At 47.5% G+C, this 22207-nt stretch overlaps 1 protein-coding gene across 3 annotated transcripts in view; it reads left to right on the forward strand.

Moving 5' to 3' along the window:
• Positions 1–18482, forward strand: part of LOC144792652 (uncharacterized) — a 546052-nt gene extending 527570 nt beyond the window's left edge. For all 3 annotated transcript variants that reach the window (XR_013602588.1, XM_078667796.1, XM_078667797.1), the window contains exons 7-8: positions 12553–12606; positions 17477–18482. Coding sequence is in view for 2 of the 3 variants with exons in the window: in XM_078667796.1 (XP_078523922.1) it covers positions 12553–12606; positions 17477–17528 (106 nt within the window). In the remaining variant the exon portion in view is untranslated. The remainder of the gene's footprint in view (positions 1–12552; positions 12607–17476) is intronic.
• The last annotated feature ends 3725 nt before the right edge of the window (positions 18483–22207 follow it).

The raw sequence follows: 22207 nt of genomic DNA on the forward strand, positions 1-22207 counted from the left end.
AACTGACACTACCCCATCCCTTCCAAACTTTCACAGGCACTGTCTAGTGGGGTATCTTCGGAGGCCCTTACAACAAGCATGCCTTGATTAGGAAATATTTCTGTTATTCTTCCGAACATACAGACAAGTTCATATGTGATTGTTGAAGGCCTTTATTAATTGTAATCACATTTATATTATTTAAAATTGCCTAGACCTAGCTTGTGCAGTCTTCTGTTTTAAAAGTCAATAGAGATCAGTGGCCGAAGTGGGCCGGCTCGGAGGAGCATGATGTGCCCATACTTTTTTTAATTTAAGGGAAACCGCTTCCATGCTTTCTGTGAAAACATAACCATCCCAGGCCTGTTGATTCTGAGAGCTGAAATGCTTCAGCTGCAGTGTAAGGCGATGGGGGGAGGGGTGAAACCGCAGGCGGGCAGATGTTGCAGGGTTTTCTGCAGAGTCACAGGACTATGCTCGGGATAATTGAACCTTAGGAGGCAGGGACTGAGTCATCCTACCACCCGAGTTCCTATGACCCTGGGACTGACTCGCTATAGTGTCTCACTTGTCCTCCTACTCATTCACAGAGAAATAAGTGATTAGACACCTCAAAACATAACACTCCCGGCCCTCTCAGGTTGCAGGACAAAGCCTTTTGCTCTCACAATCATACTCGTCTACAATAAGTTCTGATAGAAACACAAAGAAAGGTTAAAATGTTTATTTTAACTATTGTGCTCTAGTATGCAGTATGGGTGCCACAACAAGTAGGAAAATGCCTAACACATATACAGTCAGCACAGCAAGTAGTCCGTAAATCACAAAAGGAGTTGTCATTATATTTGACAGGGTAACCTAACCTCACTCTTGCTACAGAAGCAAAAGGATTATATATCAGAAGAGCTCCGGGTGTTAACAGCAGGCCCCGTACCTAAGCATACACAGATGAAAGTTCTACATCTCCGGTGCTGTCACAATCTTTTCCCTGTAAAGTTCCCTCTCCAAGTGTGTTACCTATCTGTGCATACCTATAAGACACAAGTATGTGTCTCCAAACAACAGCTGCATTTGTGTGTTTTGTCTAGGTGCTAGGGTCTGACCAGAACAGAATAACAAGGGGCATTGTTGTTTAACCTAGTCTACATGTTCAGACTAAATCCCAGGAAAGAACAGAACGCGAAAATACGAGCATGGTCTATCTGAAAAGACAATGTGGCACAAAGCAAAATATGTTTGTAGATTAACGTGCGCAAAGCAGTGGACAGTCTGCAACGAGCTCATGCTAACATAGGGAAATCGACTACGGCCAACACCGGACATATGACTCCCTCCTCTTGGGCAGTATGGTAGCACCAAAATAATGACAGAAGTCAGATGATAAGCAGATCGAAAGCGTATAACTGGTTGCATTTTAAAAGCGTCTTAGATGATAGGATCCCTGAATGAGAAGAATCCAATTACAGCGTATCGCCGGGACCCAGGATGTAGAACGCCAAGTGGAAAGACATTAATTCAAGTAAGACATCGGAATTTTCCAAACTGAAAATATCAGCCATCCAGTTGCTGATAGTACATCCAAGGAAATCCTGTGTTAACTTTGATGAAATGGAGATCCATAAGATGCTGTGCATTTGCTCAGGGACCACCGCCGGCCACTGGCCCCATCGCTGGGTTGTACACAAGCAAAGGAACAGTTCTAGTTATGAGCCACTGAGGGACCCATCAACAGTTCAAAATCCTGGGCAGCGTGATACGGGGTAGCCAGGCAGGCATCCAGGACCCACTGAAAGGGGCACCGGAAGCAATGGAACACAGGTTGCAAACTGCTGAAGGAAGCATATCGGAAGGTTAGACAAAATTCAGCATCCAGAGCGTCTAAGGGCACGAGTTCAAAAAGTAGTAGCATCTCCTCACGGTACAGTTTTAGCTACACCTGTCCGGGCAAGACCACAGATGAAGCAGTCATTGTGGAATATAAAGAATAGCACGATGATGCCACAAATTTGATGTATCAATTCCCCGAAAGGTTGGGGGAGATTTGGGTTTAACTGATTGTATTCATTAGACGTTCTCACCACCTGCAATTCGAAGGTGTAGTGCTGAAGTGAGAGCCATTTCTTGTTGAAATAATAACGCTTTGAGTCTGCTTAGCTGATTGAAATCTATTTTTTAGAGTCGGGATGGAAGGCCACAACAATCTATCTACACTCCCATGTGGAGAAGGAAACAGAACGTTGCTGCAACAAGTAACTACCTGGGATACAGACACCACATACGGAATCCCTGCCAGCAGACCACAACAGTCCTGATTATTTATTAAGGAGAAGATAACTGCCATTCGAAAGAATGTGAGAGTGGGAATAATTGCGGGAACAGGAGTTCCTTTCAATTAATACGCCAAAATAGGGGTAGAAACATTACAGGCGCCGCAAAATTTTACTTTTTGACATACAAGGAATGACCGGCAGTGGGGACGCATTCTTCCCCTGTAAGAAAAACCTCTCTTTCAGCTAGCTCACAATGATATGTAAAAGGCAGGGACTATAACTCACATATATATATATATATATCTGCTCCCAAGGGGTTCATATATACCTACGGGAAATGTTTCAGGCAGGCAGTGAATTGAAACATTAAGATTGGCAATGAGATAACTCTGTGTATTAACCAAACTACGGAATGCCTCTTCGCTACAGTGAAGGGAAATTGTTCAAGTTTATCTACATGTAGCATGGTATAGCTAATGTCCTTCATAGCCATTGTTTGTTGTTTGCATGTTAAATTAAATGGTTAAGAACAATGCGCTATAATTTAGGTAATGCCAAGGAACATGCCCATTTTTAAGTGTTTGCATTGCCCAACCAAATTGCATAACTGATCTAAGCTAATTCTGACCATGATACAAGGTAGACACTTCAGTCTGTACATGTTAGGAATTGGCCTGGAAGTCCTCTTTCTCTTACCATGTACACAGCACCCATGTGACGAGCCGGGCGGGGTTAAAAGGGTTGTTTTCCCTGTTCCCGGTGCTCGTTATCTTGAATTGTGGTTCCTGGTTCGTGCTGGGAGCTGTTTTGGTACCTTAGGATCCTTGCTGCATTCACGAGCTCGTGGCATTCCCCATTTTGTGTGTTGGCTCCTGTTAATCCCTGTAAATCCTTGTTCAACCCAGACCCTCCCTATCCCCTCCTATTTTCTTGCTTCCCTCGACCTCCTGTTTGGTTTTTTGTATTTGGGTCCCTGAGGTTAGTTGTTTGTTCGTCTTGTCTGTGTTGTGTGTTAGTTCTCACTTTTTTGCTTTGGGGTGACTTTTATCCCGGCTGGGATTAAGAGGTGCTGGGGCTCCGGCGCTTCTTGTGGAACTCGGGTGATCCGGCTGGATTGTCCGGTTGTTCCTGCTGTTTGATTATTGGTCCCGGTGACGCAGACGCTGTTCCGCACTTCCGCCTCTTGTGCAGGCTGTCCACCTCTTTGTGCGGAGGCGGAGTGCTGGTTCAGGCGTTTCCGGGTATTGGAAGAGCGCACAACGGAGCTTGTGTTGTGCTGCGAGTAGATCCCGTTCTGACCCGAATTCGGTCTTTGTTCCAGGCGGTATGCTAGAAAGTCACTAAATCCAGTTAAAAGGAGGTTTTTTTAGTCGTTCTAACGACTTTTTCCTCCTTTTCCATTGTCCCCCATTTGGTCTCTGGTTACCTGTGGCACTTATCCCTGCCGTCTCGCCCACCCTCCCCTCCTTTTTTGGTCCCGGACCTCTGCTTTTGCTCTCCTGCATTCTGCTTGCTGGCTTTGGAATCATATACTCCAGGACGGAGTACTCCACCCTGCGACTATTACAAGTAACGGTGGTAAGGAGGAGTGTTATAGGGTGGTGTGTGGGTGCATGAGGGGAGAAAGAGGGCTTTTTTGTATTCATATTGCTGATATCTGCTTTTTGTGTGCAGACGGTGTTCCAGACTGTTCCTTGTGATAATGTACGTGGAGTGACGTGGTCCCTGCAGTAGGACTCTACCCCTAGGAGAGAAGATCTGGGATTCCTTGTCTGTCCTTCCCTTATTCCCGCCCCCTGTCCCTTGCTATTCTGTTGGCTCATGGTACTATTTATGGTATGCGCCACGGAGTGGTAGGTTCAGAGGAACGGGGCTATCTTCGCTCCTGCAGTGCATGGGTATAGCTGGTCAGGAACTAACAGAATAACGAGCCCACGTAATAATTGCACTGCCTGAGCGACGATGGATGAGGACGTGGGGGCTACGGCTGGTACTACCCCCACTTTGCAGGATGTCATGGGTGCCTTGACTGCCCTCCAAAGCCAGATCCATGAGTTGCGACAAGAGAACGTGGCTATGAAGCAAGAGGTTGGGGCACTACTTAGTAGGGAAAGAGTGCAGCTTAGGACTCCTCAGGCCCAGGTGATACACCCAGCCACTTTCCAATATTCTGGTGGGCAAGGGCAGGGAGCCAGTGGGGGGGTACCGGTGGCGGTTACCGTGAATACTCCGGTTCCGGTCCCTTTGGCACCACCTGAAAGGTTTGTAGGGGATAGCGCCAAATTTGGCACATTCATGAACCAATGTCAACTGCACTTTATGTGCAAACCTACTGCTTTTCCTAATGATTCGGCTAAAGTGGCGTTCACAATCTCATACTTGGCTGGTACAGCGGCACAGTGGGCTATACCTCTCGTAGACAGGGATGATCCGGTATTAACAAACTATCCTGCATTTAAGGAACTAATGCGTGGTTTGTTTGCAAAGCACGCCTTTATGCAGGCAAGTGACGCAGAATTATTAAAGTTAAGACAAGGGCGCCAGGATTTATTGACATATATTTCCACCTTTAATCGCTTGGTGTCAGAGACACATTGGCCCGAAGATAAGAGGACTTCTTTATTTTATCAGGGACTGTCCGAAGATCTAAAGGACATAGTCTCACAGGTGGTAGACCCCCCTATTGACTGTGCGGCTTTTATTGACCTCGTAGTTAAACTTAACCATCGCCTAGCGGAGAGACGGGGAGAGAAAAGCCGTTATCAGGCGCCAAGGGGAGGGTTTGTGAGGCCCGATCATAAGTCCTTGGGAGCAGGAGAGACAAAGAGTGTGTCTGAACCTATGGAGATAGGTGGAGTAAGGGGGCCTTTGTCCGATGAGGAGAAGAAACGAAGAAGAGAGATGGGACTCTGTTTGTACTGTGGCCAGGGTGGGCATTTTGCGAGGGAATGTCCCGTGAAACCCTCTGGAACCTCTTATGGAAAGAGAGTGGCCTGTTTGTATCATGAAGGGAAGGATCAACAGTACAGTGTACTTGGAGCAGTAGATATGGCCCCTAGGCACTTCATTATTAATGCTCATTTGGCGTTGTACAGTGGAAAAGTGCCGGTATCGGTTTTGTTGGATTCAGGGGCAACAGGCAATTTCCTTGACATTACGTTGGCTAAGAAATTGAATGTTCCATGTTGTGTAAAGGACCAGCCGGAACCTGTGCGGGCGATTGATGGCACTGAATTGACATCGGGTTCTATTACTAAACGGACGGTGCCTTTGTGTCTGGTGTGTGAGAATGGGCATTCGGAGATGGTGTGTTTTGACCTCATTGATGCTCCCTCTTTCGGGATGGTCTTGGGCGTGCCGTGGTTGCAGGAGCACAATCCCAGGATAGATTGGGTACAAAGGCTAGTGTCTCTTGATTCCTCGTATTGTTTGAAGCACTCCTATAAGGATGCAGGTGAAAAGGAGTTGTCGTTGTCCTGTGCTGCCACTGGTATGGACACAGTGCCTTTGCAATATCAGGAGTTCAGGGAGGTATTCGATGTAGAAGAGGCGCAGGGTTTGCCCCCACATAGATCATTCGATTGTAAGATCGATCTTATTCCTGGGGCACCTCTTCCTTGTAGTAGGGTGTATGCTCTCTCTGAGCCGGAGGAGTTGCACTTGAAGGTGTATCTTGATGAGATGCTACGTCAGGGGTTTATTCGTCCATCGTGTTCGCCCGTTTCTTCGGCTATCTTTTTTATTCCGAAGAAAGAAGGGACTTTGCGGGCGTGTGTGGATTACCGCACACTAAATAAAGCCACTGTCAAAAATAAATACCCGCTTCCACTCATCCCCGTGTTACTAGATCAGCTGCGCAGCGCAAGGGTGTTCACCAAGTTGGACTTGCGTGGCGCCTATCATCTGGTGCGTGTGCGAACTGGGGATGAGTGGAAAACTGCTTTTAAAACAAAACATGGCCTTTATGAATACTGTGTGATGCCGTTCGGGCTATGTAATGCGCCGGCGGCATTCCAGTATTTCATAAATGAGGTGTTGCGGGAGTTCCTGGATCGGAGCGGAGACAGGGGCCGAGCATCAGCAACATGTGGTCCAGGTTTTGCGCAAGTTGCGGGAGCACCATCTTTATGCGAAACTGACAAAATGCCAGTTTAGTACTACTCAAGTAGAGTTTCTGGGATTTGTGGTGTCTGCTGGAGGGGTGCGGATGGATCCGCGAAAGATCGAGGCCATTATCACCTGGCCTGTTCCAACGTCTGTAAAACATATACAGGTGTTGTTGGGGTTCGCCAATTTCTACAGGCGTTTTATCTCGCACTTCTCAGATATTGTGGCTCCCCTGACTCAGCTGTTACGTAAAGGGGTATCCTTTGAGTGGTCTCCAGAGGCGCAGGGGGCGTTTCGGCGGTTGTTGGGGGCATTTACATCGGCACCCGTGTTGATCCATCCTGATCCGGCTCTACCCTTTTTTGTGGAGACGGATGCGTCAATGTGTGCAGTAGGTGGAGTGCTGTCCCAGAGAGTGGCCGAGACAGGTTGTATGCATCCTATTGCCTACTTCTCTAAGACCCTACTGCCTGCGGAGCGCAATTATACTGTGGCTGAAAGGGAGCTATTAGCAGTTAAGTTGTCTTTTGAGGAATGGAGGCATTATCTGTGGGGGGCACGACACACCGTTACCATTTACACGGATCATAAAAATTTGGAGTTCTTCCGTTCGGCGCGAGCCTTGACGCCACGCCAAATGCGGTGGGTTCTTTTTTTTAATGAGTTTGACTTCATCATTACGTATAGACCAGCAGCGCAGCAGGTTAAATCTGACGCCTTGTCCCGTATCCATGTGGATCCCAAAGAGCTATCTCAGGAAAAAGAGAGTAGGCCTATGATATCTGAAGACAGGATTGTTGGGGCTGTGGAAAACGAGGCGTTTATTACATCAGTTAAGCGTCAACTGCGTGAGATGGATCTTACACCATGGTTGTCTCTGCCTCAGGCATCAGTTCAGGATGGATTGTTGTATTATGAGGATCGGTTGTTTGTACCCCCTGTTTTAAGAGATCAGGTCATGGAGTGGTGTCATTCATCTGCCTTGGTGGCACACCCTGGGACCCCTAAGACTAAGGAGATGTGTACAAGATGGTTTTGGTGGGATTCATTGGCCAAGGATGTGCAGGGGTATGTTGCGGCTTGTCCGGTATGTGCCATCAGTAAGCCTTCACATAGTAAACCATCGGGTCTGTTGCAACCTCTGGAGGTTCCCCCTTCTCCGTGGCATACCATCAGCATGGATTTTGTGACCGATCTTCCGTCTGTTTCTGGGTTTACTGCTATATTGGTGGTGGTTGACTTGTTTACGAAAATGGCTCATTTTATTCCTCTTCCGAAGATCCCTACAGCCAGGGAAATGGCTTTGGTTTTCATGTCTTCCATTGTGCGAATCCATGGGTTGCCTTCTGCGGTCGTGACAGACAGGGGGGCTCAGTTCGTTTCACATTTTTGGAAGGAATTGTGTTCAGTGTTGCGGGTGGACGTCAGATTGTCATCCGCGTAACATCCACAATCTGACGGACAGACCGAACGCACCAATCAGACCATGGAACAGTACCTTCGGTGTTTAACGACATCACTGGCTTGTGATTGGGTGATGGCTCTTCCTATTGCTGAGTTCGCGTATAACAACAGTCAGCACTCAGCCTTAGGCATGACACCCTTTTACTGTTCATTAGGTTATCATCCCAGGGCGATGGCAATTCAGCCTACGGGACGTGTGCCAGCCATAGATGACGTTTGTGACCGTCTGGGAAAGATATGGGCGATTGCCCGGGAGCAGTTGTTGACAGCTAAGGCTACTATGAAGTTGCAGGCGGACAAACATCGTGTCCCTGCACCTGGGTATCAAGTTGGAGACCAGGTATGGGTAGCAACTAAGAATTTGAGGCTTGGGGGATCCCGTAAATTACAACCTAGGTATGCAGGACCGTTCCCGATCATACAGATTATAAATCCCGTTGCCATGAAATTAGATCTGCCCGGAGATTATATGGTTCATCCAGTATTTCATACGTCCCTGCTGAAGCCCTATATACCATCCTCACAGGTCATACCACCTCCTCCCCCTGTAATAGTGGACGGACAGAAAGAGTATGAGGTTCGGGCTATCCTGGATTCAGAAAGACGAAAGGGGCGTCTTTTCTATTTGATAGACTGGAAAGGGTATGCCCCCGAGGACCGTACATGGGAGCCGGCTGGGGGAGTGCACTCTCCTCGCCTGATCCGTATGTTCCATCGGCAACATCCGTCTAAGCCCTGCCCTGTGGGGAGGATCGTTGGGAGGGGGTACTGTTAGGAATTGGCCTGGAAGTCCTCTTTCTCTTACCATGTACACAGCACCCATGTGACGAGCCGGGCGGGGTTAAAAGGGTTGTTTTCCCTGTTCCCGGTGCTCGTTATCTTGAATTGTGGTTCCTGGTTCGTGCTGGGAGCTGTTTTGGTACCTTAGGATCCTTGCTGCATTCACGAGCTCGTGGCATTCCCCATTTTGTGTGTTGGCTCCTGTTAATCCCTGTAAATCCTTGTTCAACCCAGACCCTCCCTATCCCCTCCTATTTTCTTGCTTCCCTCGACCTCCTGTTTGGTTTTTTGTATTTGGGTCCCTGAGGTTAGTTGTTTGTTCGTCTTGTCTGTGTTGTGTGTTAGTTCTCACTTTTTTGCTTTGAGGTGACTTTTATCCCGGCTGGGATTAAGAGGTGCTGGGGCTCCGGCGCTTCTTGTGGAACTCGGGTGATCCGGCTGGATTGTCCGGTTGTTCCTGCTGTTTGATTATTGGTCCCGGTGACGCAGACGCTGTTCCGCACTTCCGCCTCTTGTGCAGGCTGTCCACCTCTTTGTGCGGAGGCGGAGTGCTGGTTCAGGCGTTTCCGGGTATTGGAAGAGCGCACAACGGAGCTTGTGTTGTGCTGCGATTAGATCCCGTTCTGACCCGAATTCGGTCTTTGTTCCAGGCGGTATGCTAGAAAGTCACTAAATCCAGTTAAAAGGAGGTTTTTTTAGTCGTTCTAACGACTTTTTCCTCCTTTTCCATTGTCCCCCATTTGGTCTCTGGTTACCTGTGGCACTTATCCCTGCCGTCTCGCCCACCCTCCCCTCCTTTTTTGGTCCCGGACCTCTGCTTTTGCTCTCCTGCATTCTGCTTGCTGGCTTTGGAATCATATACTCCAGGACGGAGTACTCCACCCTGCGACTATTACAAGTAACGGTGGTAAGGAGGAGTGTTATAGGGTGGTGTGTGGGTGCATGAGGGGAGAAAGAGGGCTTTTTTGTATTCATATTGCTGATATCTGCTTTTTGTGTGCAGACGGTGTTCCAGACTGTTCCTTGTGATAATGTACGTGGAGTGACGTGGTCCCTGCAGTAGGACTCTACCCCTAGGAGAGAAGATCTGGGATTCCTTGTCTGTCCTTCCCTTATTCCCGCCCCCTGTCCCTTGCTATTCTGTTGGCTCATGGTACTATTTATGGTATGCGCCACGGAGTGGTAGGTTCAGAGGAACGGGGCTATCTTCGCTCCTGCAGTGCATGGGTATAGCTGGTCAGGAACTAACAGTACAACGTCAATAACAGAACACACAATATTATCCAAAGTATAAAGGCTAGATGATAAAGTATTAATGTGGTTGTCGACAACAGCAAGCAAATTGTCAACATTATCCAGAGTGTAATTAAATTGGGGAAGCTGTCCATTAGCTTTATGCAACAAATGATGTCCATAATGTTGATAACATAACAAATCGGCACAGTTAGAATTTAGGAATAAATCCTCAGTGTCAAAGACATTGTAATATTGTAATTCAGAAAACAATGAATTCACAGCATTGACATCCCAATCGTCTGATTGCAACCCAGGTATTATTACATCACCCATAGAAACACAGAATACATATGGTATCTATAGGGACTCCGTATAACTGGAAAATAAAATCGAATGGTACTTTATCCCATTCAATTTCCTCAGTAACTGGGACCGCTGATATGTTAAAAAGGAACTGGTCTCTTTTCACTTTATGCGAGGAGAAATCGACAAGTTCTGCAGTAGAATGGTCTGGGAGGTAGTGGCCATTAATCAAAAGATAAAATCAGTCACAAATCCAATCCACATGAACAGAAATACCATGGAAAACACTATCCAGTCATACTTCCAAGGTGGAACCAGTTAAGTATTTTTTACCACACAAATATTCGCTGGTGGTGGGGATAAAACTGAAGACAATGTAGACCTGTCCGAAGAGAAATTATCTTTATCGATATAGTAACCCTAAGAACTCAGCTGAAACAATAAAGGCTGGGATTCTGGATTTGAACTTGAGGCTTGTAGTCCCGTAGAGGATTCAAGCGGTGGATCAGAATAAATAATGTCCAACGTGTATGGTGTAGAAGGTAAAACAGATACCCAGTCAACTGAAGACTCAACATCCCATACAGGCAGCTGGGGAGAATCAGAAGGAATGGAGCTCACAGGATGTAAAGGAATATCATGTCCTGGGATACCCCGAGGCATACTATTGAGCATTGGCCATATGGTGTAACTATACCTGTTCAATTGAAACAAAGCGATTATCTTTGTATCCAGGCAATGGAGGTAAAATCACAGTTCGGGTACCTTGAACTCCAGGCACTGGAACAGGAGCACGGTAGGAGGGACCAAATTCTTTCTTGATCACCACCTGTTCATGAACCTGATGACCAACTTTCGGGAGCCAGCCAGAAACAGGAATCAGAACTACTGCTTCTTCAGGCAAAGTTGAGGGCAAATGGGTTTTAGCCAGAGCATCACAACACTTTTGTAGATCCTGTAAGACATCACAGTGGTTATCTACGCCAAAGGTTGCGGCAGCCGCCACAACGTCTAAACCTTCAAGGTCCGGAACAAACTTCTTGATGCCAAAGAGCATTTTGAATGGGGTCCACCCACCCAGAGATCTTCTTGGGAGATTATTAAGAGCACGCTGAACCCCATAAAGGTGAGTTAACCAGCATGGCCCATACCTAATACCCTTGCTGTTAAAGATTGTTTTAAGTCACGGTTCATTGTGTTATTAGTTATTTTAACTATTGTGCTCTAGTATGCAGTATACGTGCCACAACAAGTAGGAAAATGCCTAACACATGCGGTCAGCATAGCAAGTAGTCCGTAAATCATAAAAGGAGCTGTCATTATATATGACAGGGTAACCTAACCTCCCTCCTTTACTACAGAAGCAAAAGGTGTATATATCAGAAGATATCTGGGTGTTAGCAGCAGACCCTGTACCTTAGCATACACAGATGAAAGTTCTACATCTCAGGTGCTGTCACAATTTTTTCCCTGGATGGGTCCCTCTCCAAGTGTGTGTGTTACCTATCTGTTCATACCTATAAGACAAAATTCCCAAACAACTGCATTTGCGTGTTTTGTCTGGGTTCTAGGACCTGACCAGAACAGAATAACAAGGGGCATTGTTGTTTGACCTTGTTTACATGTTCAGACTAAATCCCAGGAAAGAACAGAACGCGAAAACAACAGCATGGTCTGTGTGAAAGGAAAGTGTAGCACAAAGCAAAACATGTTTGTAGAGTAACGTGCACAAAGCAGAGAACAATCTGCATCGTGCTCATGCTAACATAAGGAAAACAGCAATGGGCCTACACGAGACATACAGCTAAACAAGCCTTCTTGCTAGAGTGCCTGTTTACCTGAAAGAAGTGAAAGAAGTGAAAATGTGCACAAGGGTGAATCTGCAAATGTAAAGGGAGCTCGGATGTTGGTATTGGCTTTAATTAATGGAATCACTTTACACTTCCTGATGACACAGATTTATTGTTTTCAGGTATATTAGAAAGGAGATATCCGCTGAGCTGTGAAGTGTGTGATTTTTAAAAACCGCTAACACAGGCCCCTGTACCGAAGGGGCTGCAGGAGTCTGTGTTACGCCCTAACTGTTCTCCACTACTCCAACCTGGATTTAATTCTGTGGATCTCTGGTTGCAGACCTCTAATAGAGGTTTCAAAAACTACAATAGTGCATTTCCAACTGATTAACTTAACTTACATATGTTTAACATTTAAGCAGTGTGTTATTTTATATGTACATACATAAAGGTGCAAAGACAGAAAAAATTATGTTTTTTTAGCCACCCTTTTGACCTTGCCCCCATGGTTACTCGCCCGCACCCATTGGGCACAGCATTACAGTTCCCTTACTTTTTTCAATGTACTTCAACCGCTAGTAGAGATAGGTTATGAAAAAGTTACATTTTTCTCATTTCAGCTGCACCCATGAAGATCAGATGGAGTCTGCCCCAGAGGATGCAATCATACCTGGGTAAGGCAGGCATGTACACATGCAATCGGTTGCTCTGATCCCCCTCCCTCCCCCTCTCCCCAACCCCTGACCCACACCACACCACCAACTATTTTCACTTGCCTTTGTAAGAAACAAACAGTAGTAACCTACAAGGTCACCTCATGGATGCCAGTTCACCAGGATAGAGGAAAGGACATTAGACTGCATTTTTCTCTATGTTAACTCGTTAGGCATTTATTTTGTTTTTTATTTTATTTCAGATTTTTATGAAGTATCACAATCTGAGTAGTGACCTAAGCGCACCATGTGATCACATACATCAATCACATTATTAGATAGATTAACATGCAGCCATTCGGCAGTGGACTGCAATTAGCTGACAAAGCACTCTTTGATATACGATAAAGCTTTTGCTAAGAGTCAATAGAATAAAAATGGTGTTCCAGAAAAGTGAGGATAACTAAATTTGAAAAGGTCAGTTTCTATAATGAGATTCATTGATAGAGATCCAGTGGATGAGGTTTGCCCATGCAGGGTCCTTCCTTCATAGGTCTTGTAACACGTCGCTCTGTAGACAGTAAATTGTAATTGACAGACTTTAAGTTCTCTAATCAATCTTAACTTGTAGATTGAACATAAGAGATGGACAATTTGACAAGGTTGCCTGGCAAACAACATTATAGAGCTTTGTGGACTGGGCAGAGAATCTTTCGTGAACAAGAAGTCAACAGGGGGACTTCAAAGGAAGCCTGATAAAGCTTTGATGTTTCAGATCAAACAGGAGGTGATAAGTACCATAGTTCTAGACTCTGTGAAGTTGGATAGTGGTATGTTGGAGAGGACAGATACAGTAATAAAGACGGACCATGTCCATAGTTAAGAGTGGGCAATTTTCAGGTGAAGATTGACCTCATGTGGCCTAATCACAGGAAGTGATGTCATGTGTCATTGGAACTCGATGCCGTCACGGAAAGTGATATCAAATGACTCTGGAAAAAGCATCTACTGAAGTTTATTTGAATACGAGCTAATTTCTTGCAGATTATTATAGAGACAGAAGGAATCGTGAGTGTTTTTTGTGAGTGAACAGATTTGAGTTATGATGACTATTTCATTTGCATGCTCAGTATACCCTTGTGCTTCAGGTAAAATAGTGCTTAAGTAATAAAAAATATTTACAACATGAAGTCTACCTTGATTAAGAAGGGTATGTGAGACTCCTATCACATATAATGGTAGCAGAACTGTGGGCCCATTTGTGGTTTAGCAGCATTTTGGTTAGGAAGAAACCGACTATTCATTGCTGATCACTCCCAATAAAGCAGCAGTGTTCTCCGTCACATGTTCTGGCAACTATATACCACAAAACTGTGATTTTACTACAACAAACCCACAAAACCATGATTCCTGAAATATGTACAACTTTTTGGTAAAAAAACCTCAAGTGTTTGAATTCATGATTGCAAATTTTGATGTACCTAACATAGACAGCATCACTGCATCGTAACTCAAACAAAACTACATCCTGCAACCTGGAGGACAGTTTATACACCAAATGTGTCAGATCTGCTATGTTTTGAAAAAGATCAATTTGCATTTCCATATTTACCCTGGTATACTAAAATAGAGCACAGCTATGTAGAGTGTGTTGAATAATGCAAACACAAGATGATGGACAGCGCGCTGAAACCTTTCAGACACTAACCCCCCAGTCACTATTAGATCTGGGTTAAATCCATCATTGTTATTTTGCTCAAATCGCCACTCCAGTTCAGACCTAACCATATGTAAATCAGTCATTACCCTGTTCAACATGGGAACAGTCCAGCACGAACTGCCAAGCCACGTCTTCCCTGGACTGGAAACAAGCATCCTGGGACTGATTTTGTGTTAATACCCCTCATCAGCCAGGCTAGCTTGAATCCAGCGGCAAAGCAAACACAAGGAGATGATGTGACACTTCCTCCCTGAGCACTGTAAATAAAATAATCAAACATTCAAGCGTACAATTTTAACAATGCAATATTATTCATATTGCACGTCATCCAAATATATTTGCTTCAAAGTCCCAAAATAAATCAAAATATTAGATTATTAGTTCAAATTACAAGTCTTGTGGATGGAGGTGATGGACGGAGCGCTGAAACTTTTCAGACACTCACCCCCAGTCACAGATCTGGGTTGAATCCATCATCATTCTTTAGCTCACTTCGTCACCCCAGTTTAGACTCAGCCATATGCAAATCAGTCTTGACCCTGTTCAACATGGGAACAGTCCAGCACGAACTGCCAAGCCAGGTTTTCCCTGAATCGGACACAAGCATCCTGGGAACGGTTTCGGGGTGTGTTGAATAGTCTTGGAGAGATGTTCATTCTCAGAGTGAGGTACTGTTGTATCTAGCATTCTGGAATACAGAATATGACAATAGAATTTGTTTTATTGAAGTGGTGGAAGTGGTGACAGTTAGTTAGGAGGAGAAGCAGTGAGTAGGGTGACCGTATCACCTTTATCTAAGAATGGGATACCTGTTTTTTTCAAGAGGCCTCCGCATCTTTCCATAATGCCCCTTGTTATATTATGTTTTCCTAGAATAGGTGGATTTGTCATGCTGCGCAGCCTTGGATAAAATACACTTAGAAATGCATCAGCAAACATTTGCAGGAGGTTCAAGGAGTGCAAGGTCAGTTCCCAGGGTGCCAACGAATAAGGAAAAAGTCAGGTGTACTGACTAAAAATAAATTCTGGTATTTGGGGACCGACGCTTTGGTGTAGAGAGGCAATAGCATGTGCATTGAACTGCGAAGAGTTTCCTGAGACTTCCTTTTTGCCAGGGGTGATAGTGAAGAGCGCGGGGTGCTACTGCACCCCCGGGTATGTTGCTCTAAGAATTACAAGGTGCTTTGGGGCGTCTGAAGTTTCTGCCCCAACATTTTTGCCAAAGAGTATGCTTTGAAAAACAGACAAGCAGCTGTTCAGAGACAAGGATTCTGTACTTGAAATGCAAAGCTCCCCTTTTATGAATATAACCTTCTGTCGGTGGGGAGGGTGGGAGGAATTGGTACTTATGCAAAAATTCCCTGATGCTATTTAAGTGTTTTTGTTGCTGATTTCTGGGACACTTATTCTTTCAACTAAAGGGCCCTTTCTTAATAAATTGATGAAGAGGTCATGAATGAAGAATGGGAATGTTTGCAGGTGCCCCTTTAGAACCTCCTGGAAAATGTTTGACTTGTAACAAATTTATTTGACATTTGGCCCATTCTTCAAAACATTTGCTCCAATAAACCTGATGATAGCATTTGCTTCCTTGCATGCTTGTTCACTATGTGTTATTCAGGGTAGCCATTTACGGGCAATTAATTTGAATTTTTTGCAGTCCATGCTGAGCATTAGCACCCATTGTCATCCCTTTTGCAAACAAGGGCCCTGAAAACTGCCTCCACCACTATTAGTAGTAGTGCAACTGTATTAGTATGTGTGGGTATCCCTACTTTGACTAAGTGCGAAGATAAGGGAACTCTCCTGTACTGTACATTGGCTACTCCAGTAAAGCTATAATCTACTCCAGGATATGTTTCTAAAGTTGCTCAAAAGCACCTAGATACACTTCAGACGATAAGTGACGCTCTACAGATCCAAATAACACAACGAGAATGTAGCCTTACGGCTAAGCGGTCAACCTCGAAGCTGGGAAACTGGGTTCGAGTCTCGGCAACAACGCTCAACATCCTGTGATTCCGGGCAAATCACTTAATCTCCCTTTGCCTAACAAAAATGAATGTGTCCTTGTGTAACGAAACTGGTGCTATGTAAAGCGCTCTGATACTCAATATCTTCGGATCTAGTTCGCGCTACATAAAACTCTAAAAAGAAAAACAAATAACAAAGCATCTTGTAATGTGCATGTCGTGGTCACAATTAAGAATTTTCCCCACATAGTACTTCAGATTGGTGTTGAAGTAAATAGCAGGTGGGACCAGTTCACAAAGGTAAACTGAGACAAAAGTCTAACTTTATGACTTTCGGTATTCACAAAGGGCATTTATGCTTATAAAGTTAGACTTTTGTCTCAGTGAAACTTAAGTTTTGGTCTTACGTTTAACTGAGACCAAAAGTCCTTGGTCTCAGATAAACGTAAGATCAAAACTTAATTTTAAAGGAGACAAAAGTCTAACTTTACTATGCGTAAATGCCGTTTGTGAATACTGAAAGTCGTAGGTACCAGGGGGGTAGTTAGAAAATCTTGCTTCATTGGTCCTCCTCCCCCAGCACACTCTTCAGTAATGCTGGAGTTCATAGCTTGTGGCTGTGACTGCTTTGTACCTTAGATCTCATTAATTGGGCTGCTGTGGGTTTTAGCTCAGGGCTCTCACTGCATTGTCCCACAGGCCACTCTGTAATTCTCCAATGAGGGTTACATCTCAGGATCTAGGTGCACTGCCCCAAGTATCTCCCAGTAATGCCTCTACTAAGGGTGTTCAGCTTAGGGCTCTGACTGCTTTCCCTCTGGAGAGCACCTCTTAATTCACCATGAGAGGTCATGCATTGCCCTGTAGACTACCCAGTAATTTTGCAATTGGGGGTTCTAGATGAGGATTCTGACTACGGCTTCCCAGGTACCTGAAATCATTATAGGAATTCAAGGTAATTTTCTGTATCCTGTAAATTATTGTATACAATTCTTTAGACACTTAGGAATGTGTTCTCTCTCTCCATTGTTGATGGTGACTGTTTATTGTGCCCCCACCTCTTTCTTCTAGTGTTAGCTCTATGCGCACATCTAGTTGGAAGTGCCTAACTTGGCGGTGCTTACTCCCTTTTTCCTCCACCCTGTTCTTTAGTGTGTGATCTACCCAGGCTGAATCCAGTCTCTGTTTTCTTTTACAGTTACTCAGACGAAGCCACAGAAAAGACTACAGAGGAGGAATTGCCTTCCTAGCTGGACGATAATTTATCAACAATATTCCTGCTCCTTCCATCATTCTTTCATTCCTCTGTTACAAGATAAATATGGAACCACAACATACTTTGTAATAACACAGGCCTCTCCAGGAAACACAGATCCAGGATGTCTGAGCAGCCGAACAAAGTATCCCCTCTCCCTGACTTTAGGAGTTAAGAGTATACAAACTATCCACCTGCAATAAAAAATGCCTCCCTCCATCACAGGGGGGGAGTGAACTTGCACTAAGAATCCCTCTTCATGAACCTCGAAAGATGAGGATGGGAGCAAACAACTGCACCTCACACAGTGGAGGAAAGGATTGGTTAAAAATGTAGCTGCACCAAGAAGCATCTATGTCAACCGCAGAGGAAGCGGGCCTTGAACCAGGAACCATAAACCACTCTCTTCCCAGAGGAAGACCCCTCGCACCTAAACCTCAGAGAAAACCAACTGAGGAATGGACACAACCTACTGCAGTTACAACACTCTGCCACACTTCAGAGTGCCCAGCTCAAAGAATTCTATCCTTACCGAAGAGGCAGAAGAAAGCCATCAACTAGACTATGAACAAACCCACTCCATCTGCATCAGCCCCCTCTTCTTCCTACACTAGAGGAAAGATAAGAGAGTGACGCACAATCGCATGGGTGTTTTAAGACTACCAAGAAAAACGTCGGACTGCGTGTACTTCTGTTTTCAGCACTAGAAAAAAATCATCGTATAAATAGGTGCAATGTTTATTGAGTGGGGCTTTCTCCCAACACACATATTGTTGCGTAAAACATACTCTAATTATGTGTTTAGACTTTTTTGTTTGTTGTCAGTGTACATTTTAGGAATTACATTCAACCATTGATGCTAAATGCTGCCTAACAGCTAATGAAATGCTGGATCTACTGCACCTCAGATGAATGAACCACAATTAAAATATTCAAATTAGCTTTTTAATTCACTTGCTTATGGCTTCATTCACCACCTTGTCCAGGTCCCACTTAACATGCTCCAGCCGTCTGACATCCTGCCTATCCTGTCATTAGCAGGAAGCAAATATGTCTTAGAGGGGCTAGGAGAGCGCCTTAGTAAAGTATGTGAACTGGCTCTAACCCTTAATTTAGGAAAAGATTAGCTGGGCGCTAAGAGAGGCCAGCTTAAGCAGGGCTGTATGCCTCTGCTCCACAGTTCATTCAACATGCAGGGCTGCAGCAGCTCTGATGATCTGAAAGAAACAGGTTAGTATTAGATTCCTTACCTTAGAATATCCCCAGGCGTCAGACTGGATCCAGAAATTTTTGCGTAGCAGTACCCTTGCGCGTCGGTAGGCGTCGTCTGCTGCTCCGCGTCCGTTGTCGGAGTTGTGGGAGTCGTCGGAGTACTTAGCCGCCGCGTCCGCGTGCTGACGTCAGTTCTTCTTTTTTCCGCGCCAGCAGCGCAGATCCGGAAAAAGTGGTACCTTAGTCATTTTTTTACTAAACTTTTTTGATCCCTTTTGATCATTTCTTCGAGTCTTCGACTCCGAACGGTGCTGATAGGGATGCCAGGTTTTAAACCCTGTGAGGACTGCGACCGACTGATGTCGGTCACCGACCCTCACCGTCGGTGTCTCCACTGTCTCGGCGTCGACCACGACGACAAGACCTGTTCCGATTGCCGGGCCCTTACTTCGAAAGCTAGGCGGGAGCGGTCTCGCAAGCGACTCGAACTCCGGCAGTCGGCCCTGAGCTGCGAGAGGTCCCGGTCCGGACGGAGGTCGAGGGACCGGTCGCGGGATCGGAGCCATCATAGCTCCGGGAGTCGACATCACTCCTCAGGTTCGAAGTCGTCAGGTAAGCACAAGAAGTTGAAGAGACATCATCGCTCTTTCGACTCCCCCCCACGCTCGCGCGACGCGGCCGGGGGTTCGCGTGACACCGCCCACGCGGCACCGTCGGAGTCGCGGGCGTCGCGTCCGGCCCCATACCCTCCGGTCCCTGGGCCGCACGCGACGCCGGAGGAGATCGAGCGGTTCCTCATGGCCATGAGGTCTCTCACTCCTTCGGTGCGCTCCCGGCGCCTTCGGGCCCAGCGGACCCGTCTGGGGGCCCTAGCGGGTCGGGGGCTTTGGCCCCGACGCCGTCGGATGCTTTGGCCCCCGGCGCTGCAGGCCCCCACTGGATCCGGTTCCGGATCCGGGTCGTCGCCGGTTGACCTGACGACCTCACCGGCGCCGTTCCCTCAGGTGTCACCCCCCGGCGCCGTCTTGGGGGCCCCGCCGTCCCCTATGCCTCCCTCGATCCGGTCCCGGCGTCTGAGCGGCGCCGTGGGCGCCGCTTTCGACGCAGTTTGGAGAGTTTTACTTCAATGAACCGGCCCCATCCTTTGACACCCCTGAATATCAGGAGATGGTGATGAGGAGAATTGGGAGGGGTCTGAGGACCCTCTGACACGGGAGTGTCAGTCCCAGGAGGACTGGACAGGTGGACTTGGGGATGCCAGTGGTCTGGATACCTCGCCAGACACCGGTTTTGTCTAACCTCCTACCGTGGCTACGGAGGAGGGGGCAACCTACAGCGTGTTGCTGACGCAGGCGGCCAAGGCCTTGGGCCTTGAGCTCCCCGCTGCGGCCGTGAGGACTAACCTCCTCACTGAGGTCCTTAAACCACAGTCAAGCTCGGCTGAGCCTCTGCTGCCGTTTAATGAGGCCTTGACCGACGTTCTTTTGGGCACTTGGTCCAGGTCCGCTACAGGTTCGCCTGTAAATAGGAACGTGGCCAGATGCCACCGCCCGGCCCCAGGCGACCCTTGTTTCCTGTCCACCCACCCCACCCACCCCACCCACCCCCGAGAGCCTGGTTATTCAGGCTTCGAATTCCTAGACCGCATTTCCGTTGGCTCCGCCTGACAGGGAATCCAAGAGGTATGAGCAATACGGCAAGAAGGTATTCTCCTCCCTGAGTCTGGGACTGCGGTCTTCCAACACCACATGCCTTTTGGGCCGTTACACCCACTCTCTGTGGGATACGGTCGCGGACGTGCTGCCAGAATGCCCGTTGGAGGTATGGGCTAAACTTGGCCAAGCCCTTGTGTAAGGCAGAGATGCGGCACGTTATTCTATCCGGTGTGCACTGGATACCACCGACTCACTGGGCAGAGCGATGGCAACGACGGCGGCGATTCGTCGCCACGCCTGGTTGAGGTCCGCCAACTTCTCGGCTGATGTCCAGAATACACTCATGGACATACCGTTTGATGGCCGTTGCCTTTTTGGCGACAAGGCAGACCATGCGCTCGAGCGCTTTAAGGACTCCAGGGCTACGGCTAGGTCCTTGGGCCTCTCGGCCCGCGCCAGCAGATGGGTGCCTTTCGCTCCTTTCATGGCCAAGGAAGGGGCGCCCCCACACGTGCTGCCAGCCAACCACCGCAGAGTAATACCCAACGTGGTGGCGGCCGTGGAAACCGCCGTGGCGGCGGTCGGGGACAATGGCGAGGTCAGTCCAGACCTTCCCCCGCAGCATCCGCCTCAAAACACTCCTAGTCCGGTCTTTCAGGCCCATGTGACGCCAGTGGGGGGCAGGGTTCGCCATCACCTCCTCCACTGGCGCACTGTCACATCGAACAGGTGGGTGCTGCAAATCGTCCGAAGGGGCTACTCCCTCCCCTTCGAGGCGACCCCTCCAGCCATGCCACCGTGTATCGGGGGATCATGTGTGACTTCTGCAGGAGGAAGTTACGGCCCTCTTGGCCAAGGGGGCCATCAAGCGCATTCCTGGGCCGGAAGTAGGGTGTGGTTGCTACTCCCACTACTTTCTGGTACCCAAGAAGGGCAAAGGGGGCCTACGCCCTATCTTGGATCTGCGGAACGTCACCGGCTTCCTCCGGAAGGAGAAGTTCAAAATGCTGACACTGGCTCAGGTCTTGGCTGCCCTGGACCCAGGAGACTGGATGGTAGCGTTGGACTCGCAGGACGCTTATTTCCACATCCCCGTCCTGCCGTCCCACCGGCGCTACCTGCGGTTCACGGTTGGCCACGAGCACTTTCAGTTTACCGTGCTCCCCTTCGGCCTTACCAGCGCCCCACGTGTGTTCACAAAGGTGATGGCGGTGGTCGCAGCTCATCTGCGCAGGTTAGGGGTTTCAGTCTTCCCCTACCTCGACGACAAGTTGTTGAAGGCGGGCTCGCCCCAGACAGTCGTCAGCCACCTCCAGACGACGGCAGACCTCCTGCACCTGCTGGGGTTCTCCATCAATGTGCCGAAGTCACACCTGTGCCCCTCTCAGAAGCTCCTCTTCATCGGAGCGGTTCTTGACTCTGGCCCCGAACAGCGGGTTCGGGATATTCTGGCTCTGATTCCACTCTTCCAGCCTTTATCCCGAGTCTCCGTCAGGTTGACGCTGCGGCTTCTGGGGCTGATGGCCTCCTGCATCCTTCTGGTGCATCACGCCCGGTGGCGGATGCGGGCTCTGCAGTGGGACCTGAAGTTTCAGTGGGCCTAGCATCAGGGCAACCTATCCGACCATGTCCTGATCTCGGAGGGCACTGCGAGACAGCTGCAGTGGTGGCTCACGGACCGCGATTGGGTCAGCGGCAGATCCCTCTCCCTTCCCCAACCGGAGCACGTAGTTGTGACGGACGCGTCCCTCCAGGGCTGGGGAGGCCACCTGGGAGAGGCGGAGATCAGAGGCCTCTGGTCTCCGGC

This window comes from Lissotriton helveticus, chromosome 11 (genome assembly GCF_964261635.1).
Source record: "Lissotriton helveticus chromosome 11, aLisHel1.1, whole genome shotgun sequence".
NCBI classification, from domain to species: Eukaryota; Metazoa; Chordata; class Amphibia; order Caudata; family Salamandridae; genus Lissotriton; species Lissotriton helveticus.